The sequence below is a fragment of the Chiloscyllium plagiosum genome, unplaced genomic scaffold (genome assembly GCF_037043375.1).
Source record: "Chiloscyllium plagiosum isolate Xiang-an unplaced genomic scaffold, Cpla_swu_hap1 HiC_scaffold_3, whole genome shotgun sequence".
Classification (NCBI taxonomy): domain Eukaryota; kingdom Metazoa; phylum Chordata; class Chondrichthyes; order Orectolobiformes; family Hemiscylliidae; genus Chiloscyllium; species Chiloscyllium plagiosum.
In genome coordinates, this window is record NW_028270141.1 from 41,967,427 (window position 1) to 41,994,260 (window position 26,834).

The following is a 26,834-nucleotide window of genomic DNA, read 5'->3' on the forward strand; positions in this document are numbered from 1 at the left end:
AAGAATAGAAAATAGTCTCTTCCCGTACGTGTCCAGGGAGGGAAAGTTCGAAAAGCCCAAAAGGAGAGATACAGGGTCCACTTTAATTTCCGTTCCTAAAATTTCTGTCAGGGTACTTGCTACTTTAGTCCAATATCTACGGATCTTATGACAGGTCCATAGGCAATGTACAAGAGTGCCCACCTCTATTTTGCATTTAGGACACATTGGAGATGCTCCTGCCTTAAATTTTGCCAGTCGAACTGGTGCTATATGGGCCCTATAAAGTATCTTCAGCTGGATAGCCTGGGTTCTGTTACAGATAGTAATTCTTCTAGCATTTTCCCAAATATCATTACACGTTTCTATAGAGATTTCTAGTCCCAAATCCTGATCCCATGTTTTAAGCAGATTATCCATACCTCCCGATACTTCTTCATGTAGTAAATGATAAATAGTACTGACGGAAGATACCCCCACTGGTCGTAGGACACTACATTCTCTATCTGATTTATAAAGACTATCTAATAATGTAGTCTTCTTCTGTATATAATCTCGAATTTGGAAGTATCGAAAGAGGTCTCCATTAGGTAATCCGAATTCTGACGCAGCTGTTCAAAAGACTTTAAATAGATCCCCTAAACATGAGATACCCCTGGATCTCCAGAGTTTAAAAGTGGCATCTGTAAACCCCGGTTGGAATCCCCATGCTCCCACTATCGGTGCATAGGGGGATGTTTTATGTGAGTGGCCCTCATTTTGCCGCATTATATTCCAAGCCTTAATTGTATTTAGTATTATAGGGTTTTTACAGTGATCTGTAATGATTTTCCTCTTGTCTGACAATAAGAGGTTAATAAGTGGGTATTTTACTTAAGAGGCCTCGATGTCCAACCAGATTGATTGTGGATCAGACAAGACCCAATCAGCTATGTAACTTAATAGGGAACTTAACTGATATTTCCTAAAGTCTGGGAAGTCCAATCCTCCCCTTGTCTGTGGAAGCTGTAGCTTCTTCAGCTTATTGAGGGGCCGTCTATGATTCCAGATAAAGGAACCCAGCCAGCCATATAATTTACATAAAGCCATCCTCGGCAGCATCACTGGAAGCATTCTCATAGGATATAGGAGACGGGGCAGGACATTCATTTTGATTAGTGCTATTCTATCCAACCAGGAAATTGGAAGGTCTCCCCATCACTGGAGGTCCTGCCTTATCCTTTCCAGTAAATGCACAAAATTAGCCTTATACAACTGACCAAATACTGGAGTAATAAAAATGCCTAAATATAAGAAGCCCTCCAGGGACCAACGAAAGGGAAAAAGGGATCCGTCCACTAAGTGGGGTATCATAGCAAGGCCACCCATTGGCATAGCCTCCGATTTTGAAAAATTAATTTTATAGCCTGAGAATGCGCTAAATGTATTAATAACTTGGATTAGGCGAGGTACGGACATCAGAGGATTACTGAGAAATAGAAGAACATCATCTGCATAAAGGGTAATTTTATGTTTACCTGTACCAATCCTCGGGGCCGTTATATTAGGATCAGCTCGTATAGCTTCTGCTAGTGGTTCAATTATTAGCGTAAATAACAATGGCGAGAGGGGACATCCCTGACGGCAGCCCCTACCCACACTGAAGCTATCCGAACCTAATCCATTGGTAACCACAACTGCTTTGGGATCACTATACAATGTTGAGACCCATTTGGTAAACACCTGTCCAACGCCAAACCTTTCCAATGTGTAAAACAAATATGACCATTCAACCCTATCAAATGCCTTTTCCGTGTCTAATGAAACCACTACTCCTGGTATCTTTTCCTGATGACAGGCTTGAATCATATTATTGGATGATCTACGGCCCTTAATAAACCCCGTCTGATCCTCCTTTGGAATATGTGGCAGTATCCTTTCTAGTCTCAGTGCTAACGTTTTAGAAAGGATTTTAAAATCTACATTTAGCAAGGATATTGGTCTATATGATGTACAATCTTCTGGGTCCTTTCCTTTTTTAAGGATAAGAGAGATATTTGCCTCTTTCAGCGAAGGCGGGAGACAGCCCTGACTATATGCATAGTTATACATGTCCATAAGTGGACCAGCCAATATTTCTGTAAATTCTTTATAGAATTCAGCTTGAAAACTATCTGGGCCCGGTGCCTTACCACTCTGAAGTTGCCTAATTGCATCAAGTATTTCTTGGACTGTAAGAGGAGCATTTAGGACCGATACTTGTTCCGGAGTTAAGCCTGGAAAGATTAAATTTTTTAAAAATGACTGCATCCTCCTCGTCCTATCTTCACAATCCTGCGATTTATATAACTCAGAATAAAATTCTCTAAAGATCGCATTAATCTTTTTATGATCATGCGTCAAAATACCCGTACTTTCCTTGATAGATGTAATAGTCTGAGGGGCCTTTTTTTTCTTTGCAAGAAATGCTAAGTATCTACCCGGTTTGTCGCCATATTCATATAACCTTTGTTTGCAAATAATATTTCCCTCTGAGCCATTTGAGTAAGCGTAGTGTTTAGAGCTGTAATCCTTTGCAATTTAATAATAGAAGGTCTATCAGTGTATGCTGTTTCAGCTGCTTTTAAGCGAGCTTCAAGCAGACGCTGTTGTTCTCCCTTCAATTTCTTCTGGGTCGCTGAATAGGAGATGATCAAACCTCGCGTGTAAGCTTTGATGGTCTCCCACATCATTGATGGGTTGCTAGCTGTACCTGAATTAATTTCTAAAAAAGTTTTAAACTCTTGAGAAAAGTACTTTACAAATTTACTATCTTTCATTAGGAAGGGGTCCATACGCCAATGCCGAGGGGATGTCCCATTGTTCCTCGCCTTAGTTTCCATATATACAGCAGCGTGGTCGGAAATTGCTATACTACATATTTTACAGGATGATATGGAATTTTAAAAAATCGAGGGGGCAAAAAACATATCAATTCTGGTATGACATTTATGTGGATTAGAGTAGAAAGAAAAATCTCTGCCCTGTGGATGAAGACATCTCCATACATCTTCTAATCCTAATTCTTTGTTCAGATCCATCAATTGTCTAGATCTGGGAGATACTCCCAGAATCCTATCTATTTCCGGATCCATAATACAATTAAAGTCTCCCCCTATAATTATATGACGGGCACCAAAAGCCATCAATTTTGAAAAGGCTTCCGTTATAAATTTAAAGGGGTGTGCCGGGGGGCAGTACAAATTTAAAATCCCATATTCCTCTCCATTTATGAGGGCTTTAATCCAGATTCATCTTTTGTCTGCTTTAGGATTTTGAAAGGGAAATTCTTTCGAACAAGAATAACAACTCCCCTGCTTTTTGAGCTAAAAGAAGAAAAAAATCCCTGATCAAATCCACCCTGTCGTAATTTCAAGTGTTCTTTATCCGACAGGTGTGTCTCCTGTAGGAGAGCTATATCAACTCTTTCCTTCTTAAGATTTGATAATATTTTCTTCCTTTTGACTGGCGAATTACTCCCCTTGACATTCCAGGTGCACCACTTAACCGACTGATCAACCATAATCATCTGGGCCAATCCGAGACCCCTCGGGAGGGGGAACCCTATCCAGAACATCCCGCGCATAGAGCATATAAAATTTACCAAAATAAAGCCTATCTAATACACCCACAACAATACAATAAAAAACTATTTCTAAATAAAAAAAATATAAAACGTATCTAAGTGGAGATTTTCCCCCTTGTTCCCAGGGGGCGTCACTTCCTCTCCAAAAGTCCATCATATCCTCTCCCAACCAATGCCCCACCCTTGACCCAGGCACTCCTCAATAAAATGAGGAGAATTCAAATATAATACAAAGCTCGAGTTAACAATGAGCACTCACCCCCACCCACACCAACACCTGGATATATTTGGTAATGTTAATACCATATATAAACATATAACTATAAAATTACCACCTCAACAAATAATAATTAAATATAATAATACAAAATAACAAGGGAAAACAACCCCGCTCCTAGAGACAGAGGTAAAATTGAATAAGGTAACCACCTCCCCCCACCAACATTAACCAAACCCCCCAGCTTTTTACACATACACACACACATATACATACATCCCTCATATATACATAAAATAATAAAAGAAAACAACCCCAAGGGGGGGGGGAGAAAATCAAATCCCTCTCCCCACCCCCCATGATAATAAACAGTAAGGTAAAAGAAAAAAAAGGGGGATATAAACCAAAGTGGGGGGAAAGGCAAACCAACATCCATTATGTCTTACAGTTTATCTAAGAGAGTCCAAGAATTCCTTAGCCTTTTCTGGCGATCCGAAGTTATATACGGATCCTTCATGGTTAAAGCGTAACGTCGCTGGGTAGCGTAAGGATTACTGAATATTTAAGTCCCTTAAACACTGCTTCGCCTCGTCGAATGCCTTCCTCTTTCGAACCAGAGCCGGGGAAAAGTCCTGGAATAACATGATCTTGGATCCTTTATAGATCATAGCTTGGGGGTCTTTTCCAAGATTTCTAGAGGCTTCTAGAAGTATCTGCCTCTCCTTGTAGCTCTGCAGCCAGAACAGGACCGGGCGTGGGCGCTGGTTCGAGCCGGGCCCGCGTATTGCGACACGGTAGGCCCATTCCACTCTTACCTGGCCTGATCCAGCCTCCAGATTTAAAAGCTGTGGCAGCCACTGCTGGAGAAATGCTGTAAGCTGGCCTTCCTCTTCCTGTTCGGGAAGGCCCAGCAAACGAATATTTTTTCGGCGACCTCGATAATCGAGGTCGTCAATGTAATTCTCTAAGGTCTGGACTCGCTGTTCAAGAGTCCGGACCTGATCCACGGCCGATTGCGCTGTAGTTTCGGAGGTCGCGGCCTTTAGCTCCGCCCCTCCGACTCGGCGCCCGATTTCTTTAATGTCTCGGTCGTGCTTCTGCAGCGCGGTCGAGAGTGAGTCCCATCGATTTCGGGACTCCTCGATAAAAGCGTCGATCTTTGTATCCAGCTTGGAGATCGTCTCCACAAGGCTTGTTACTGTAGGTAAGTCCCCCGGGGCGGCTGTGGATGCCTCGGCTGCAGCTGGAGAGGGTGGGGGAGGGGGTCCTGCATGTTGAGAGCTGTGGGCTCCCTTCCCTTTAGTCATTTTAACTAAAGATTAGATTGTTTAAGTTTAATATTAAACAACTAATTAAATTAAACAACTATTATAAATGATTTGGTGAGTGTGGTGGGGGTGGGTGACCCACTTTACCCAAATCTTGAGAGGAGCACTGTCGACTCAGACTTGCTGGGTCACCGCCATCTTGGATCCCCCCCTTTAGCAATTTTAAGAGCCGTTTATCTCACTTTGAATTTAATCAACCACAAGTTACCAAAAGTAAACAAATTGCATCACCTACGTTTCATTTAAAGATCTAGGACACTAACCTACAGATATTTAAATCTGGGATTTTTCGTAGACCCAAATTTATTGAAATCTGTCTAAACCAGTTCAAATCACAGCGATGAACCCCCACAGCATCAGATTGTGTCATTGGCTTTTAAAATTGTCAATATGCTAAATTCAAAGTTGATTGGAAGTTGGCATTTTGGGGTGTAATTTAAATTGATTGATCGAATTCGAATTTGTTTTTGTCTCCAGGCAACCACTAATCGAGTTGTTCAACCAAATGTTACATTAGATTTTTTTTTTCAGAATACTTAATGCAGTCTGGTAGTTCTACTAGCTAATAACTTTCTCAAAGGTACAGCCACATCTTCATAACAGTATGTGTACAAAAATGTCTCTTTTTGTGCATCCCTTTTATCGTTATTCCACTCAGCTTATTTACTTCTCCGTGTTTTTGACAAAAATAAATTATTTCACATTCCTTGGTTTAAGTTTTAATTTTATCTGTCCATGTATATATATGCCCATTTGTCAATATCTCTTAAAGTTTGTTGCTAACCTCCTCTTTCTTTGTTTATTACAATTCCAAATTTTATATAGTGTGCAGATTTTGCAATTATATTATAGATATCTGCTGCTGAATCATGAATATATATCTAAATAAGCAATGTACTTTATACTAACAGCTGGGGACTTCTGGTCTAAGAAATAGTACTTAATCATTACTGTGCTTTAGTCAAGGAATTCTTAACCTTCTTGTAACTTATCCTTCTTCTCTACTGACATGCCATGTGCGAATGCACACGCATTTATAAGGCCCCCTATAATAGCAGTAGTTTCTGTTTGAAATTAGTTACACAATGAAAAATATATCAATGTTGTTTTTCTTCATGTAAAACTTTATGCTTGGGTGCTGAGCAACAATTTTGCTGTTTTCTTATTCTACAAATACTGACCATGGTTGAGAAAATGGGGCATTTCAGAAATCATCATATGATTGTGCTGAAAGGCCCTAATCAATTTAGTCAGGCTTGTAAGTGATAGTGCCAGTTTATTCAATAGATAAGCCACAGAGCTATTCTGGTATACTGTAACCTGGAAATTTGTTTTTACATCTGTTTTTGGAATGTAAGTATTTCTGGTGAGGCTTGCATTTATTGCCCTTCCTTAATTACCCTTGAGATGAAAGCCACTACCTTGAACCACTACAGTTCATGTGATGCTGATACACCACATTGCCGTGAGGAACAATGTTATATTTCCATGTCAGGATGGTGTGTGACTTGTCAGGGAATTACAAGTAATTGCAAATTAAGAAAGATGTGCTATCAGCTAGGCTAGATATTCTAAAATTTAGCTAGTCATCAGTACTGGGTGAAATAATGAGATGTACACAAGTATGATGAGGGACGTAAGGGTTGATATAGCAGAGGCGTTGGCTATAATTATCTTTTCAGATACAGGGGTGATACCAGACTTCTGGAGAATTGTAAAATGCTACTTTCTAATTCAAAAAATGGTTGTAAGGTAAATTCACCAATTACAGACCAGCACATCAGTTTGCCCTCAGTGATGTGAAAGTTTTTAGAATGACATTCAGATCAAGCTTAACAGCCAGTTGGACAAATGTGGAGAAATTAAGTGAAAACAGTATAAATTTGTTCATGGAAAATAATGTTTAAATACCTTGTTTGAGATTTTGACGAAGTAAGAGGGAATGTTGATGAGACTTGTGCAACTTATTGACATACGTGAACTTTCAAAAGGCATTTTATTAAATGCAATGTAACGGGCTTGCTAGTCAAGTTGACCTTCATGAAATAAAAGAGAGCATGGAGACAGGAAACAAGTTATGACTGTTTATTTTCAGAATAGGAAGGTATCCAGTAGAGATCCCCAATGGTTCACATTATAGCTTCTGTTTTTCTTATCTGTTCTAATGACCCAGATGTCTATGTTCTGATCAAAATTTCAAAACTTGTGGGGTGACACTTTGATTTGAAAACATTGTCAATTGTAAAGGAAATAGTGATAAACTTCAAGAGGGCATGATCAGGCTGGTGGGGTGGCCAATGAAATTTAATGCAGAGAAATGTGAAGTGATTCACTTTGGCAGAAGAATGAGGCAATGCTAAATAAATTGAAGGGTATCATTTTAAAATAAAAGTGGTGTAGCAGCTGAAGGACCTGTGGGTATATGTGCATAAATCATTGAAGGTAATGTGCAGATTATGAAAATGCTTAATAAAACACATGGGATCATAGGTTATAAATAGGGACATAGTGTATAAAAAACATGGAAGTTATGATGAAGTATGAAACTTTGATTTGACCTCAACCTGCATATTGTGGTCAATTTTGAGTACCAAGCTTTAGGAACAATTTTAAGGCTTTAAAAAACAGCAGAAGAGATCCTTAAGAATGGTTTCAGGGATGGACAATTTCAATCTGGACATAGATTTTAACAGCTGAAGCTATTCTCCTTGGATAAGCAGATATTTGATGGAAGAATTCAGAAATTATGAGAGGTCTGGAAAGAGCAAATAAAGAAACTGCTCCCACCGGCAGAAGGGTCAAGAACCAGATTATAGACAAAAAAAAGCAATGATGACCTGAAGGAAACCTTTAAGCAGCATGTGGCTAGTATGGTTTGCCTGAATATCTGTTCGAGACAAATTAAATTGAGGCCTTCAAAAGAAAATTGGATGTTGAAGCTGTTTGAAGCAAAATATATGTAGTGTTTATAGTGGAGTGGGACTAGGTGAATTGCTCTGCCAAAAAACTGGCATGGATACTATGGATTCAATGGCTTTATGCTGTAACCATTCTTTGATGGAAAGGCAGTGTTCCCATACATCTGTTGCCCTTGACCTTCAAGGTGGAGGATGTTGTGAGCATGAAAAATGCTGCTAAAGGAGCATTGGTAAGTTGCTACTGTACATTTTGTAGTTGATGCGTATCACTCCTCCTATCTTCTAGTGGAATAATATCCTTAATATAACAGGATAGATGAGGGTGGAAATGCTCTGAGAAATTTTCCTCAACTTTTATTATGAAGATATCAAATGGTTACAATTATTAAATCTAAATTGTTTTAAAATTTTGACCTTGGCATTCAGAGGGGTTTGTTTATTTTTAAACCGAGCAGTGACTGAGGCAGTGATGTTCACATCCCACAAAAAAATTACAATTCCACAATTCTTTGATACCACTTGTGTGTCTAAGAAGAATTGCAGGATTGTGGCCACAGCCTTCACAACTTCCTCTGTTCTCAATCCATCCAGTTTATTTTGAGAAATGTTAACCTTTTAGTATCTGCTCTTTTATCTTTTTCTCTTTGTTTGAATTTTTTGAGGAAGTAACCAAGAAGATAGAGAGTAGAGCAGTAAACTTTGTTTACTTTGGTAAAGTCTTTGGCATGGTAGACTGATTAGTATAGTTAGATTACAAGGGGTTCAGAGTGAACTTCCCAATTGGATACCATATTGGCAAGAGACAAAGTGTGATGATGAAGATTGTTTTTCAGACTTGGAGATTGTGATCAGCTGTATTCCACAGGGTTTAGTATTGGGTACACCTTCATTTATCATTAATATAAATAGCGTTGATGAGAATATAGAAGGCATGGTTAGCAAGTTTGTGGATGACACCAAAATGGTGGTATAGTGGACAGTGATTAAGGATATCTAAGATTACTAAGAGATCTTGATCCGTTGGGTTAATGGGCTGAAGAGTGCCTGCTGGAGTTTAATCTGGATAAATGCGAGGTATTGCATTTTGATAAAACAAAAAGAGCAGGACTTGTACAATTAAAAGAACGTTAGTGAGGCATCTGCTGGAGTACTGTGTCCAGTTCTGGTCACCCTGTTACATGATGGATATTGTTAAGGTTGGAAAGGGTTCAGAAGAGATTTATCAGGATATTGCTGGGAATTGAGGTTTGGAGTTGTAAGGAGAGGCTGGATAGGCTGGGACGTTTTTCACTGGAGCTTGAGAGGTAACTTTATAGAGATTTATAAAATCATGAGTACAGATAAGTTGAATGGCTTGTGTCTTTTCCCTGGAGTGGATGATTTCAAGACTAGGAGATATATTTTTAAGGTGTGAGGAAGACTATTTAAAAGTGACATGAGGGACAATTTTTTTTAAAGAGTGGTTTGTGTGTGGAATGAGCTTCCAGAGGAAGTGGTGGATGCAGCTACAGTTACAACATTTAAAAGACAATTAGATAAGCACATGAATAAGAAATATTTGGAGGGATATGGGTTAAGTGCAGGTAACTGGGACTAGTTTAGTTTGGGATGTTGGTTGGCAACGGACTAGTTGGACTGAACGCTTTGTTTCCATGCTGTATGACTCTGACGCTCTATTTTTGTTCTAACTCTTCTGTCTCCCTCATTAGTATGACAATGGTACCGTCCTATTTCATAAAGAAAGATGCAAAGTGCTCATGTAACACCTCATAAGACTGAAGAAGGGCTTATACCCAAAACATCAATTCTCCTGTTCCCTGGATGCTGCCTGACCTGCGCTTTTCCAACAACACATTTTCAGCTCATGTAACACCTCAAGCAAGTTATATGCCTCCACGATAAGATGTTAATAATGCTTAATTGACCCAAACTTCTTTTTAATTACAGGGCGAGAGTTTTAACTATAGCACGAGAGTTGCACTCCTCTGCAAACTCGCACTATAGAAAATCGCATTGTGGAGAACCGCTGTAGAAAATCATGATATCTGCTCAGTAGAACATTTGTGTTATCCAAACAATGTCCACAATCTGTCAGTTGTTATAGCCAATTCGTGCTGATGAAATGCGTGTTATAGCAGAACAACCTGTACATTTTTGCTGAGTAGATGTTTCTAATAAAGACTTTTGAGCTGTCTGTGGTGGTGGCAGCTAATCCTGTCTCTTGCTTTCTTTTTGCCACTTTTGTTTTCTCTGTTTATATGCTTTCAATAGTCAGCTTTTTCTCTATTGTTTTATCAGCATTCCAATTAATATTAGCCTCATTCATTTATGTTTTATTTAACTTCTATATTTTAGTCATCCAGGATGCTGTGGCTTTGGATTTTCCTTTCCTTTCCTTTTCCTCTCATAGGAATGCTTGCCAAAGTATTGCTGCTTGTTCTTTTCCATAGTTATTCTAATCCTGATTTTATAATTGCTAATATTTCTGTCCACCATTTCATTCCCCAGAGCTAAATCCAGCACAACTTTGTTCCTTGTTGAACTGAAAACATCCTGTTTTAGGAAAATTAAGTCCCCCAATTACCATTACACTGTAGCTTTTGCCTTTGCCTGCAAATTTGTTTCTCTACCTCCATCCGACTATTTGATGATCTGTAGTGTCCACGTAGAATGACATGAGAGCTTGTCTATTCACTAATTCTTACCAAGCACATTCTGTTTATGATCTCTAATCATCTCTCTTTTTAGTTCTCGTAACAGTCTCCTTGATTAAAACTACAACCCCCATATTTATTTTTACACTTGATTAATCTTTGCCAAATACCTTGATACCAGGAAAATTTAGTTCACACTCCTCACTCTCTTTAAAGTTATTGCTATTGTATCACATTTTGATATGGTGACTTGTCCCTGCAGTTCACCGGTTTTATTCTTAAAGTTCCATGCATCTACACAAATCAATTCTATACCCATCTCTGACTGTCTCACCGTTATTCCTTGTGAGAGTCTTAATCTTTTAATTGTATTTTGACCCTAGCCATTTATGCATCTTGCTTTTCCTCTCTAATGCTTCATGTTGTGTTTTCCCCTGCCAAATTAGTTTAAATTTCCTCTGAGGACATTGGTTTCATACATGTCGAGAAACATTCCTTCCATCTCATAATGATGGTTCCCCCCATAGACCTTGTCTCAATGCCCCAGGGAGTCCAAAGTACCCCATCATACGCATCTCTTCAGTCACATATGAACACATTTTATTTTACACATGTTGAATTGATCAATGTATGGCTCTGGGTTTGAGGTCTTGATTTTGAATTTTATTTCAACTGCTGAAACTCTTATATTGTTAGTTCTCACATGGACCACTGCCTTTGCTTCTCCATCCACCATCCCAGCTTCAAAATATTCTGCAACCTCTGAGTGATATCCTTTGCCCTGGAACTAGGGAGAGAGTCCCATGCCTAAATTGAATTGTTAATTGCAGAACCACTAGCCTGTTCCCTTGACTATTGAATGCCTCTAACAGTGCCTACTCCTGTCTCATCTGAAAGATTACATATTAGACATTGCATTGTTCCTTTGGTACTGTACCAGGTTTGAGTTGAAAAGTGTGATGCTGGAAAAGCACAGCAGATCAGGCAGCATCTGAGGAGCAGGAGAATCGACATTTTGGGCATAAACCAGTATTAGACTGTCAACCTACATCATGTGCTCAGCTCTGTGAATTGGAATTTAACCCAGCCTTCTGACTCAGAGTGAAGTGATACTACTGAGCTTAAGCTGACAACAAAATCCAAGGAATACAGGATTAATGATCAACAAACCTTTGGTGAATCTGCAGTTCCAGCACCTCTGTACACTTGGTTAATAATTAGAAAAAAAAAGCAATAGCAGAAAAGGTTTGAAATGAAGTATAATGAACTTTGAATAAAGGCAATGATGGTTAAATCACTGTTATAACAGGAAAAATAGTGAAGATTCATATTATAAGTATTTTAATTGAGTAGGGTGAATATCAATGGATACTTACTTATGCAGAATATGGGATAAAAATGGAAAACATACACTGATTGCTGTGGCTCCTCTGGTAGAATTCTCACCTCCAGGTCAGAAAGTGACTCAAGTTCCATTCCAGAATCGTGAGCCAAAGATTTAGTTGATCTTTCATGAAATGTTGAGGGAACACTATACTGTCAGAGATGTCATCTTTCAAATGAGATGTTAATCTGAGATCCTATCTGCTTTATCAAAGACATAAAGGATCCCCAGCACAATTTTGAGAAGAACAGAGAAGTTTTCACATTGCCCTGACCAATACTTATCCTTCAAACAATATCTCAAAAATAGCTTATTTGGTTATTATCATACTACCGGATATGAGACCTTGTAAACTGGCTGCCATATTTCCTACATTACATTACAACAGTGATTACACTTCAGAAGTATTTGATCAGCTGTGAGTGTATTGGAGTGTACAGAGTTTTCAGGCCACTATGTAAATTCAAGTTTATCTCTTTCTTAGCAAAAATATAACTTAAGGATGAACGACTTGTTAATTTATGGAATAGATTGCCACCTTGTGTACAAAATAAGTACTCTGTTGAATAGTTCAGTGAACAATAGGTACAACTGAGAGCAAAGGATAAGTGACTGTTCTGCAACTGAATGTGAAACGCTCTTTTAAATTTGTCTTATATCTCTGTCCTCGTGCTTTACACGATATGATGTAATTTTAGCTAGGAGCAACACTCACAAAAGCAAAGTAAAATATTACTGATTGATTAGTATCCTCATATGCTAAAGTACAAATTAAGGAGATTAGAAGCAAGATTAATGTTGAATACCAGACTTCTGCTGATCATAATTTACTGTCAGTACGAGTGAAATGAAGAAAAACAATGTGCAACTGGCTTTGAACATATAATGTTTTAATTTCAAGGGCAGTATGGTATGATCCGGTCTCTTACCCAATTTCATGGCAACTGGATCCTACAGAAGGTCCCAACAGAGAGCGGCGACGTTTACAGAGATGTTATTTGACCATACCTAACAAATACTTGCTCAGAGACAGACAAAAACCAGAAGGTAAAAAGATGTCATGAGTCATATGTTTTCTGTCACTTTAATTTGCTTGGATTGCCAACAGTCTTTTTGTTTTGTTTGTTGCAGAACCACTGAAGCCACCATTGTCATTCTTGTTTGAAGATAAATCTCATTCTTCTTTTTCATCAATTGTAAAGGATAAAGCAACAAGTGAACCTATCAGGTATACTGTATACCTAATCTGAATTTACTAATAACTTTTAAACTATTCTTAAGTGTGTTCAGGCAATATGCCTTTTTTGCGAGGAATATTACTAATTCGTAGCATTTTCCTTATTTGAAAACATGAGTTCGCTTTTCCATTGACAAATGTATTCAGGTTTGCAATTTGTAATAAATTCAATTGTGCTTAGTTTTGCCTCTTAAGTAAATGAAATAAATATTCACTATCTAAAGAATAGAGAGGAATCTAAGTCAGTCTACTAGCAACATTTCTCTACTTAACTACAGCCTCTATCAAAGTGGCACAGTGAATGTCATGGCTTCACTCTCTTTCCCTGGTTATTCTTTGCCCCTGATATACTTAGAACTATTTAGATTTTCCAGAATGTTACCTGCTAGTATTTTTTAATGTCACTTCATTCTTCTAATTTCTTTTTAAAGCGGCCCATGCTCTTGGACTTTACAATAAAAGGTTGAGATTCTGAAGGGAGATTACAGAGAGTTAGGCAGAAATTTAAAAAGGAGGTCCTCGAGAGTAGTAATATCTGGATTACTCCAGGTGCTACGAGCTAGTGAGGGCAGGAATAGGAGGATAGAGCAGATGAATGCATGGCTGAGGAGCTGATGTATGGGAGAAGGATTCACATTTTTGGATCATTGGAGTCTCTTTTGGGGTAGAAGTAACCTGTACAAGAAGGATGGATTGCACCTAAATTGGAAGGGGACTAATATACTGGCAGGGAAATTTACTAGAGCTGCTCGGGATGATTTAAACTTGTAAGGTGAGGCGGGAGGGACCCAGGGAGATAGTGAGGAAAGAGATCGATCTGAGACAGGTACAGCTGAGAACAGGAGCGAGTCAAACAGTCAGGGCAGGCAGGGACAAGGTAGGACTAATAAATTAAACTGCATTTATTTCAATGCGAGGGGCCTAACAGGGAAGGCAGATGAACTCTTGGCATGGTTAGGAACATGACTGGAATATCATAGCAATTACAGAAACATGGCTCAGGGATGGGCAGGACTGGCAGCTTAATGTTCCAGGATACAAATGCTACAGCAAGGATAGAAAGGGAGGCAAGAGAGGAGGGGGAGTGGCATTTTTGATAAAGGATAGCATTACAGCTGTGCTGAGGGAGGATATTCCTGGAAGTACATCCAGGGAAGTTATTTAGGTGGAACTGAAAATAAGAAAGGGATGATAACCTTATTGGGATTGTATTATAGACCCCCTAATAGTCAGAGGGAAATTGAGAAACAAACTTGTAGGGAAATCTCAGCTATCTGTAAGAATAATAGGGTGGGTATGGTAGGGGATTTTAACTTTCCAGACGTAGACTGGGACTGCCATAGTATTAAGGGTTTCGATGGAGAGGAATTTGTTAATTGTGTACAAGACAATTTTCTGATTCAGTATGTGCTTGTACCGACTAAAGAAGGTGCAAAACTTGACCTACACTTGGGAAATAAGGCAGGGTAGAAGACTGAGGTGTCAGTGGGGGAGCACTTTGGGGCCAGCGGCCATAATTCTTTTAGATTTAAAATAATGATGGAAAAGGATAGACCAGATCTAAAAGTTGAAGTTCTAAATTGGAGAAAGGCCAATTTTGACAGTATTGGGCAAGAACTTTCGAAAGCTGATTGGGGGCAGATGTTCGCAGGTGAAGGGACGGCTGGAAAATGGTAAGCCTTCAGAAATGAGATAACAAGAATCCATTCCTGTTAGGGTGAAAGGAAAGGCTGGTAGGGATAGGGAATGCTGGATGACTAAGGAAATTGAGGGTTTGGTTAAGAAAAAGAAGGAAGCATTTTAAGGTATAGACAGGACAGTTCAAGTGAACCCTTAGAGTCTAAAGGAAGTAGGAGTATACTTAAGAGGGAAATCAGGAGGGCAAAAAGGGGACATGAGATGGCTTTGGGAAATAGAATTATGGAGAATCAAAAGAGTTTTTACAAATACATTTAAGGACAAAAGGGTAACTAGGGAGAGAATAGGGCCCCTCAAAGATCAGCAAGGCGGCCTTTGTGTGGAGACGCAGAAAATGGGGGAGATACTAAATGAGTATTTTGTATCAGTATTTACTGTGGAAAAGGATATGGAAGATATAGAATGTAGGGAAATAGATGGTGACATCTTGCAAAATGTCCAGATTACAGAGGAGGAAATGCTGGATGTCTTGACATGGGTAAAGGTGGATAAATCCCCAGGACCTGATCAGGTGTACCCTAGAACTCTGTGGGAAGCTGGAGAAGTGATTGCTGGGCCTCTTGCTGAGATATTTGTATCATCGATAGTCACAGGTGAGGTGCCGGAAGACTGGAGGTTGGCTAATGTGGTGCCACTGTTTAAGAAGGGTGGTAAGGAAAAGCCAGGGAACAATAGACCAGTGAGCCCAACGTCGGTGGTGGGCAAGTTGTTGGAGGGAATCCTGAGGGACAGGATGTACATGTATTTGGAAAGGCAAGGACTGATTAGGGATAGTCAACATGGCTTTGTGCGTGGGAAATCATGTCTCAAACTTGATTGAGGTTTTTGAGGAAGTAACAAAGAGGATTGATGAGGGCAGAGCGGTAGATGTGATCTATATGGACTTCAGTAAGGCGTTCAATAAGGTTCCCCATGGAAGACTGATTAGCAAGGTTAGATCTCACAGGATACAGGGAGTACTAGCCATTTGGATACAGAACTTGCTCAAAGATAGAAGACAGAGGGTGGTGGTGGAGGGTTGTTTTTCAGATTGGAGGCTTGTGACCAGTGGAGTACCACAAAGATCGGTGCTGGTTCCTCTACTTTTTGTCATTTACATAAATTATTTGGATGCGAGCATAAGAGGTACAGTTAGTAAGTTTGCAGATGACACCAAAATTGGAGGTATAGTGGACAGCAAAGAGGGTTATCTTAGATTACAACAGGATCTTGGCCAGATGGGCCAATGGGCTGAGAAGTGGCAGATGGAGTTTAATTCAGATAAATGTGAAGTGCTGCATTTTGGGAAAGCAAATCTTAGCGGGACCTATACACTTAATATCTAGATTAGAGTGGTGCTGGAAAAGCACAGCAGTTCAGGCAGCATCAAAGGAGCAGTAAGATCGACGTTTTGGGCAAAAGCCCTTCATCAGGATTCCTGATGAAGGGATTTTGCCCGAAACGTCGATTTTACTGCTCGGATGCTGCCTGAGCTACTGTCCTTTTCCAGCACCACTCTAATCTAGACTCTAGTTTCCAGCATCTGCAGTCATTGTTTTTACTTATACACTTAATGGTAAGGTCCTAGGGAGTGTTGCTGAACAAAGGTACCTTGGAGTGCAGGTTCATAGCTCCTTGAAAGTGGAGTCGCAGGTAGATAGGATAGTGAAGGCGGAATTTGGTATGCTTTCCTTTATTGGTCAGAGTATTGAGTACAGGAGTTGGGAGGTCACGTTGCGGCTGTACAGGACAGTGGTTAGGCCACAGTTGGAATATTGTATGCAATTCTGGTCGTCTTCCAATCGGAAAGATGTTGTGAAACTTGAAAGGGTTCAGAAAAGATTTACAAGGATGTTGCCAGGGTTGGAGGATTTGAGCTATAGGGAGAGGCTGAACAGGCTGAGGTTGTTTTCCCTGGAGCGTCAGAGGCTGAAGGGTGACCTTATAGAGGTTTACAAAATTATGAGGGGCATGGATAGGGTAAATAGGCAAAGTCTTTTCCCTGGGGTCGGAGAGTCCAGAACTAGAGGGCGTAAGTTAAGGGTGAGAGGGGAAAGATATAAAAGAGACCTACAGGGCAACATTTTCACACAGAGGATGGTATGTGTATGGAATGAGCTGCCAGAGGATGTGGTGGAGGCTGGTGCAATTGCAACATTTAAGAGGCATTTGGATGGGTATATGAATAGGAAGGGTTTGGAGGGATATGGGCCGGGTGCTGGCAGGTGGGACCCGATTGGGTTGGGATATCTGGTCAGCATGGGCGGGTTGGACCGAAGGGTCTGTTTCCATGCTGTACATCTCTATGACTCTAGTCGAATCCCTACAGTGTGGAAACAGGCCAATTGGCCCAACAAGTCCACACTGACTCTCCATAGAACATCCCACCCTATCCTTGTAACCCTGCATTTGCCATGGCTAATCCACCCAGCCTACACATTCCTGGACACTATGGGCAATTTAGCATGGCCAATCCACCTGGACTGCACATCGTTGGATTGTGGGAGGAAACCAGAGAAACCCGAGGTAACCCACGCAGACACTGGGAGTATGTGCAAACTCCACACAGACAGTCGCCCAAGGCTGGAATTGAATTTGGCACTGAGAGGCAGTAGTGCCAGCCACTGTGCCACCTTTTTTTGCATTTTCTTCCCTTCATTCAGGTTCATCCCTTGACACTGAGGCTTCTCTGGAATATGTTGACCCTGCAGTCTCCCATTGTTCTGATGAGGATTTTCCTGCAAGAGCTGCTGCTGGTCCACTTTGGCCAGATGCTGTCTTGTCTTATAAAAATTGGCCTTCCCTGAGTTCAGAACCTTTATTTCCAGAACATCTTTGTCCTTATCCATGAATATCTATAATCTTACTGAAATGCTCCCCACTGCCACATTTACCATTTACCTGGCTTCATTCTATAAAATTAGGCACCACACAAACAGACAGAGACACACCTGCCCAAGAAGGATTTTGTACCCATTGGCTTAACAGGTTCTACTAGATAAATCTTAGTAGTCTCACTCCCACCCCAGCCTTTCACAGCGTTTTTACCTTAGACAGTAGACAACAGGTGCAGGAGTAGGCCATTCTGCCCTTCGAGCCAGCACCACCATTCATTATGATCATGGCTGATCATCCTCAATCAGTATCCTGTTCCTGCCTTATCCCCATAACCCTTGATTCCACCATCCTTAAGAGATCTATGCAACTCTTTCTTGAAAGTATCCAGAGACTTGGCCTCCACAGCCTTCTGGGGCAGAGCATTCCATGCTCCCACTACTCTCTGGGTGAAGAAGTTTCGTCTCAACTCTGTTCTAAGTGGCCTACCCCTTATTTTTAAACTGTGTCCTCTGGTTCGGGACTCACCCATCAGCTGAAACATGCTTCCTGCCTCCAAAGTGTCCAATCCTTTAATAATCTTATACCTCTCAATCAGATCCCCTCTCAGCCTTCTAAACTCAAGCGTATACAAGCCCAGTCGCTCCAATCTTTCAGCGTAAGATAGGCCACCATTCTGGGAATTGATCCCGTGAATCTACGCTACACTCCCTCAATAGCCAGAATGTCTTTCCTCAAATTTGGAGACCAAAACTGCGCACAATATTCCAGATGCGGCCTCACCAGGGCCCTGTACAGCTGCAGAAGGAACTCTTCGGTAGTTGAAATCCCTACTAGAATCGCCCTAGTATTTTTACATTTTCTGAGATTTGCCTTTCTGTCTCTCCCTGACTGCGGATCTATTGTACACCCCCAGCAAAATGATTGACCCTCTGCCCTCATTTGAGGAACCGTCTAAGATCCAACTATGATCTTATTGAATGGCAGACTTGATGCTTGAATGACCTGCTTCTGTTCCTATTTGTATCTTACCCACTTACTGCAGTAATTGATACCCCGATCAATAGTACAACATCACCTGTTCTTTTACACCCCACCTTCATCTCATCTAAAGATTCTATGCTCTGGAACATTGAACTGCCAGCCCTGTCCCTCCCTTAACTGTGTCTCCATGATAGCCATGAGATTACATCCCCCATGTGTTAATCAACATCCTGAAACCATATGTAACTTGCAAGACACTTTGCATTAAAATAAGTGCCATCCAGCCTTAGATTAGATTAGCTTCCCGAAAGTATGGAAACAGGCCCTTCAGCCCAACAAATCCACACCAACTCTCTGAAGAGTAATCCATTCAGACCCATTCCTGTACCCCTGACTAATGCACCTATAACTATGGGCAATTTAGTGTGGCCAATTCACCTGACCTGCACATCTTCGCATTGTGGGAGGAAACCAGAGCACCCGGAGGAAACACATGCAGAGAATGTGTAAACTCCACACAGACAGTCGCCCAGGACAGGGATCGAATCTGGCGCTGTGAGGCAGCAGTGCTAATCACTGAGCCACCGTGCCGCCCTGTCTTGCCATGCTCCCCTGTGCTATAACTTGACTATACTCGCCTGTCTTCCAGAATGACTTGGTTGTTCTATAGTTGTCTGTACATTGCCCCTGACTATATCTCCACTCTGTATCCTGTTTCCCTGCCAAATTAGTTTAAACCCACACCAACCCCGTCAGCAAACTTCCCCTCAAGGATTCTGTTCCAGTTCAGGTACAATCTGTCAGACTTATAAGGATGACACTTTTTCCAGAAACAGGGATTTCCACTTCCCCAACGATCCAGGAATCAAAATTCACTACCCTACCCCAAGCTCTTCAGCCATGCATTCATCTTTTCTTTCTGCCTATTCTATTCTATTTCTACACTCACTAGCATATGGCAGTGTAATCTATTGCTTCGTTAGCTCCTCTTTTTGTTTCATTCCTCTTTCTACCTATGGTCAAAATATCTAATTGTTCTCTTTCCCCGTTCAGAGTAGTCGTTAAATGACATCTTTGACCCTGGCCCCAGGAAGGCAGCACATCATCCTGCAATCCCTGCTGTGGCATCAGAAGCACTTATCTGTACCCCTCACCACTGAATCTCCTACCACTAAATGTTCTCCCTCTTGTTCTGCTCCCCTTTTAGCAGCTGGAATTTGGCTGCATTCCCCAGAGGAACTGATTAGATGGGGAAAACCGTTATCAATCATTCACGGATGAGAGCCAGAGGGCACAGTTTTCAATTGTTTTGAAATAAAAAAAAGCAGACGTGACGTGAGAAAAACGTTTTTTCACACAGCGAGTAGCTAAGGTATGGAATGCATTGCCTGAAATTATGGTGGGAGCAGGTTCAATTGAGACATTTAAGAGAGCACTGGATAGTTATTTAATAGAAACAATGTGCAGAATTAGGAAAAGGCAGGAGATTTGGTACCAAGTTAAAATTCTCAGAGCCAGTGCAGATTCTCTAGGCCAAATGTCGTCTCTGACACCATAACAATTCTGAGATTCTATTCTCATTGCATTACAAATTCTTTTGTTCCAAATAGAGATCCAAATCCACTTTGGATCCAGGATAAAATAACCTTGTTATGGAAGAAGAGACACATTTGTCTTGTGATTACCTTGATTGATGTTTATCTCACTGAAACCAACATTTTGTTTTCTTCACTAGGTTCATTCGCAAATGCATCAATGTTGCCCCCTCTCGAGAAACACTTGGTGAACTCCTTTTAGGTGAGTAACCATTGTGAATTTTCCCATGAATTGTTACTAGACCTGTGTCCTAAGATATTTCATTTCAATTGATGTAGGGAATTGACAGAAATGTGTTGCTTTTCAGGGGAGTCAGGAATGTATTTTGTTGAGGATAATGCTGCTGATGCCTTCGAACATCCTGTAAGTACACAATCATATTTTAAAAGCTAACTTAAAACTGCTGCAGATGCTGGAAATCAGAAACAAAAACCAAAAATTGCTGGAAAAACTCAGCAGATCTGGCAGCATCTGTGGAGAGAAATCAGTTAACGTTTCAGATCTGAAGAGTGTCCGGACCCAAAATGTTAATTGTAATTTTTCTCCAAGATGCTGCCAAACCTGCTGAGAATTTCCAGCAATTTCTGTTTTTGTTAAAAACAAACCTATTGGATTCACTTTACAATGGAAGACAAAATATGTAAAGTTGAGGGTCGTGTATGTAACTGAGTTAATAAACCATATCCTTTATACATTAAACTGTATAGTTGTGATTGTGTTTAATAACATTCTTACTGTTTAAATAAAATAAAAGTAAAGTTTAGTGCAATTTGGAATAGAATTTTTCAAAAATAGTTGGATTTTGCAATTATTCCAAATGAGAAGTAGTCTTGAGCTAGCTTGTATTCCTGCCTCTAATTCAGAAGGAATGTAAGTTTAAGCCCATAACAGACAAGCACATTAGTGCATTACTGAAGGAGGCCTATGTTGTCAGATTTTTTCTGACTTTTGCATGACATTCAGGAGAACATAAAGTACTATGTCATCATTCAAAGGGGAGCAGGAAAGTTGGTGTTCTTGTATCTCTATTTTGTTGGAAGTAGTTAAGATGCTCTGCAGAAATTAAGTAACCCATATTAATACACATGCATTCTTTATAACTCAGTATTTATGAAAAATACAATTTCAGTCCATGATATTGTTATTTTACAGAGTTCTGGAGTGGAAACTGAGCCAGCTTCATTCTCCTGGACTTATGAAGAAATTAAAGAGGTTCACAAGCGATGGTGGCAGCTGCGTGACAATGCCTTGGAAATCTTTCTAATCAATGGCAGAACGCTTCTTCTGGCATTTGACAATACAAAGGTATTGGATTCATTTTCATTTTATTACTTTTATTTTAGAGATGAGAAGCAAAACTGTAGTTACAATGTTGTCGCCTTTCACCCACTCACCCTTCTATCTTTTCTACAAGTCTTAGCTGAGATGAGGTTCTTGTTTTATGTGTTCTACAAGAAGCAGATCCTGACCTCAGTTACAGTTTTGGTTCAACGTAGACAAAAGGATTGAACTTGAGTTGAGGTGAGAGTGACCATCCTTGATATCAAGTCAGCATTTAAATAAGTATGGCATCAATGAGCCCTAGTAATAAAACTGGAGTTAATGGAAAACGGATGAAGACTCTTCAATGTCTAGAGTCATACTTCCATCATTAGGTCAGATGTTGGGATGTTCACTGATAATTGTCCAATGTTGAACATCACTTGCAATGAGTCAGATAACAAAGCAACTTATAGCCATGCAGCAAGACCTAGGCAAAATTGTCTCAATAGTTGCAAAGTAACATTTGTGCTGGAAAAATGCCAGGCAATGACCATCTCCAACAAATGAGAATTCTGTAATTCTCCTTGATATTTATTGGCTTGATCATTTATTGCCATTGGGTATTGGGTAATAATTGGGTATTGCCATTGAGCAGAAACTGAACTGGACGAGCTATATAAATATTGTGGCTAAAAGAGCAAGAAAGAAGTTGTGATTTATGTGGCAAGTAGTTGCTCTTGTCCACAATCTTCAAAGCACCAAGTCTAGAGTGTGATGGAATACTTACCAGTTGCCTGGATGAATACAGTTCCAATAATACTCATCTGGGGCAAAGCAGTCAACTTAACCAGCATTCCCTTCACTACCAGTGCACAGTGACAGCAGTGTATATCTTCTACAAGGTACACTGTAGTAACTCAACATAATTTCTTTGACAGCACCTTCCAAGTTTGTCATCCTGTCTGCTGAGGGGGAAAAGGCTACCAAATGCATGGGAACTCCACCACCTTTGTATTAATAAAACCTTACAATTATTTCATGCTGCTGACTGCCTGCCTCAGGGTCATCCTCTTGCCTGCTTCTTTTGATGACATTGACAATCTCAGAGACTTCCTCTCACCTGCTGATTGGCTTATAAAGCTGTTAACTGATGTCATTTTTATTGATTGAATGATTCTTCATTTAGTTAATTCTATTTCTTCCTCCCATATAGGTTCGGGATGATGTTCATCACAACATTCTTACTTCCAACCTACCAAATTTATTAGAATATGGGAACATTTCAGCTCTGACCCAGTTGTGGTGCTCAGGACAGATTACAAATTTTGAGTATTTGACCCATTTGAATAAACATGCAGGTCGCTCCTTCAATGATCTTATGCAGTATCCTGTTTTTCCTTTCGTAATGAGGGACTATTCTAGTGAAACAGTTGACCTAAATGAACCTGCTATTTACAGGTAATTTTTGTATTATATACATGCGCACATGCACACACACATTGGATATAAATCTCATAACAGATGTACAATGTCCTCAAATATATTGGTTTCACTGGGTAATTCCTTGTGGAACAAAAGTGTCTGAGTTACTCCTTATGGTGTCAAGCGACAATGGAATAGGGAACTTACTGTATTGGGAATTGTTAAACATATATTTTAGGGTAACTTCTTGTTTGAGGCTTTATTTTGATCGCAACACAATTTTTTTCAGAAATCTTCTGAAACCTATTGCCGTACAATCCAAAGAAAAGGAAGATCGTTATGTGGATAACTATAAGGTGAGTAATTAAAATAAATTGTGATCTTTTCATGTTTGATAAATGGAGAATTGTTCTAATAATTTTTTAAACAGCAGAAGGTGGTTGATGCTGAGAAAAGGTTTTTTTTTTATCATTTTAGGCTGTATTGCATTTCATCAAGTACTCTTAAGCTAAGTGCAACATATGTTCAGAGCACAGCTCCACTGCCTGTTGCTGTAGTCTCAGAACGGTTTACTTTTTCCTTCATTTTTCAGTTGAGACCCTCACATCTTCATTTTGTAAAAGACTTAACGGCTAATCGAATACCCCATCAATCTTGGCTGGATTTCATTGCAGACCAAAGGTTAAAAGGTCATCTTGAGCACATTACATCATGGAATAAATGGCACAAGAGTTCAAGAAGGCAGTTCACCACCACCTTCCCAAGGACATTTAGAGATGAGCAATACATTTAGGCATTTCCAGTGTCATACTCATTCCACAAAAGAATTTTTATAAAAATGAATTACCCATTCTCCATCTCACTGCCCAGTATTGGGGTGCATGGTAACTGGATTAGAACCTAATGTAGAATCTTGGACTACTTGTTAAACTAATTTCACGTAAAATCCAAATAAGCAGTCATAGAAAATAAGAGGCTTAAGGTTTACAGTGTCTATTCAGTATTTCAATTATAGTATAAATTACAGCAAGACTGTTGAGAAAAGCAGATTGATGAAACCACCATTCACAAATGATGCCATTTATTCCTAGGCAGCAGAAACATTTAATGTTGAACATTTAAAAGCTTCCTGTATACCTGTTTACAAGATATTAATTTGGAAACTTCCTTTGTGTTTCTTGATATTAAAAAAAGAAGAGTAGGCCACTTTGGGATTTGGCCCTCAGCTTGTAGTTCTGAAAGTGATAGATGCATTGATTTTTCAAAATTCCCTGAATTCTGGACTGGTGTTGGTGCATTGGTAATTAAAGAGAAGGCCAGAAAGATCAAACAGGGAACTGCCAACAAGTATATCATCAGTTAATGAAAAATTGCTCATGATTTAGAACATTATAATCAGATTTCATGAAAGGGATATTTGACCAATCTATTCTAGTTTTTATCTCCACTGCTGATGGTGGGTAAAGGTAATGTTTTTGCCCTTGTTTGTTGGTCTGCTTATCCGAAAACATTATATCTCAAAATTCATGGACAGATTTCAACTGTATAGCTTACTATGCAATTAGGCTTTTCCCAAAGAAGCGCTGATTTAGTTTTGGTGAAGGTACAGATTCTGAAATTTCCTGAAAAGATCCATTAACATTGGGGGAAAGGCTGTACTGAGCTGTGATTATACTCAAGGCCAAGATCGATATATGTTTGGCCTCTAATGGCATCATGACATAAGGAAATTGGGCAGGAATTGAGCTTGAAGATCAGTTGTGACCTTATTGTATAATGGCAGGGTAGGTTCAAAGGGCTGTATGGCTTATTGCTGCACATTTTTTTATGTTTTCCTAGTTTTGTGTTGAGTTAAGCAAAAATGTTGTACTTTTTTTCTTGCAAATTTGAGCAATTCGTTTTAAAGATAGCTGATTTATTTGATTTTTATTTTGAGGAAATAGACCACAGCGGTCTGCTTACACTGAAACCGGTTTCACAAAAGGGTCTTGAATATGGGCGGCACGGTGGCACAGTGGTTAGCACTGCTGCCTCACAGCGCCAGAGACCCGGGTTCAATTCCCGCCTCAGGCGACTGACTGTGTGGAGTTTGCACGTTCTCCCCGTGTCTGCGTGGGTTTCCTCCGGGTGCTCCGGTTTCCTCCCACAGTCACAAAGATGTGCGGGTCAGGTGAATTGGCCATGCTAAATTGCCCGTAGTGTTAGGTAAGGGGTAAATGTAAGGGTATGGGTGGGTTACGCTTCGGCGGGTCGGTGTGGACTTGTTGGGCCGAAGGGCCTGTTTCCACACTGTAATGTAATCTAAAAAAAAAATCTAAAAAAAATTACAACCCCCCAAAAAAGAATTGAATGTCAATGGACTAAGTGGCAATTTTAGGTGGACACAAGACTGTTATGGCCTGTGGCATGTGCCTGATATGGTTTTAGTGTGCACACAAAATTTGATTCACTCCATGTGCTATCAAGAAACGGTTGGATGCACTGGATACTGCAAAGATCATGGGCCCTGATAAATTCCAGCAATAGCACTGAAATCCTGTGCTCCAAAACTTGTTGCATCCGTAGCCAAGTTGTTCCAGAACAGCTACCAAACTAGCATCTACCTGACCCTGTAGCGATTTGCTGCAGGAATATCTTATACACCACAAACAGAACAAATCCAGCCTAGCTAATTATCACCCCAGTAGTCTACTCTCAATCATCAGCCAGCTGATGAAAGATGTCATCAGCAGTGCTATCGAACAGCACTTACTTAGCAATAACCTGCTCACTGATGCCCAGTTTGGGTTCCATTGGGGCTACTCAGATCCTGACCTCATTACAGACTTGGTCCAAATATTAACAAAAGTGCTGATTTCCAGGAGGTGAGGCGAGAGTGATGGCCCTTGACGTCAAAGTTGCATTTGAAAGAATGTGGCATCAAGGAGCCTTAACAAAACTGGCATGAATGGAAATCAGAGGTAAAACTTTCTGCTAGCTGGAATTATACTTGGTACATACGAAGATGGTTCTGGTTGTTGAAGATCAGTCAGCTCAGCTCCAGGATATCTCTGTAGGAGTTCCCCAACATCATGTCCCAGGCCCAATCCATCTATTGTTGCTTCATCAATGGCCTTCCCTCTAACATAAGGTCATAAGTGAGGATGTTTGTCAATGATAACACAATGTTCCACATCATTCGCAGCTCCTCAAATACTGAAGCAGTCCATTCTCAAATGCAACAAAAGCTGGACAATATCCAGGCTCTGGGCTGACAAATGGCAAGTACATATCATATACATCTCACATATGCCCAGCAGTGGCCATTTCTAACCATTGCCCCATGATATTCAATTGTATCACCATCACTGAATCTCCCACTATCAACATCTTTTGGGGTTGCCAATGACCAGAAACTGAACTGAACTAGCCATATTAATGTTGTTGCTACCAGAACAGGTCAAAGGCTAGAAATCTTGCAGCAAGTAGCTCACTTTATGCCACTCCAAAGCCTGTCCATCATCCAGAAAATACAAGTCAGGAGTATGATGGCATACTCTACACTTGCTTGGATGAGTGCAGCTCCAACAACACTCGAGGAGTTTGACACCATCCGGAACAAAGCTTGCTTTATTGGCACCAAAACCACAACAATTCCATTCATACACCACTGACACTATGTTGCAATGCTGTGCTCCATCTGCAAGATGCCCTGCATAAATTCACGAAGGCTTTATCAGCACCTTCCAGACTGATG

The 26,834-nt window shown here is 40.2% G+C and overlaps 1 protein-coding gene across 3 annotated transcripts in view; it reads left to right on the forward strand.

The window, feature by feature from the left end:
- lyst (lysosomal trafficking regulator) overlaps nucleotides 1-26,834 on the forward strand; it is a 360,509-nt gene that overhangs the window by 298,524 nt on the left and 35,151 nt on the right. For all 3 annotated transcript variants that reach the window (XM_043680014.2, XM_043680023.2, XM_087978632.1), the window contains 7 exons: nucleotides 12,986-13,131; nucleotides 13,216-13,312; nucleotides 20,553-20,614; nucleotides 20,721-20,776; nucleotides 21,566-21,718; nucleotides 22,890-23,134; nucleotides 23,388-23,454. In XM_043680014.2, coding sequence (XP_043535949.2) covers nucleotides 12,986-13,131; nucleotides 13,216-13,312; nucleotides 20,553-20,614; nucleotides 20,721-20,776; nucleotides 21,566-21,718; nucleotides 22,890-23,134; nucleotides 23,388-23,454 — 826 coding nt within the window. The remainder of the gene's footprint in view (nucleotides 1-12,985; nucleotides 13,132-13,215; nucleotides 13,313-20,552; nucleotides 20,615-20,720; nucleotides 20,777-21,565; nucleotides 21,719-22,889; nucleotides 23,135-23,387; nucleotides 23,455-26,834) is intronic.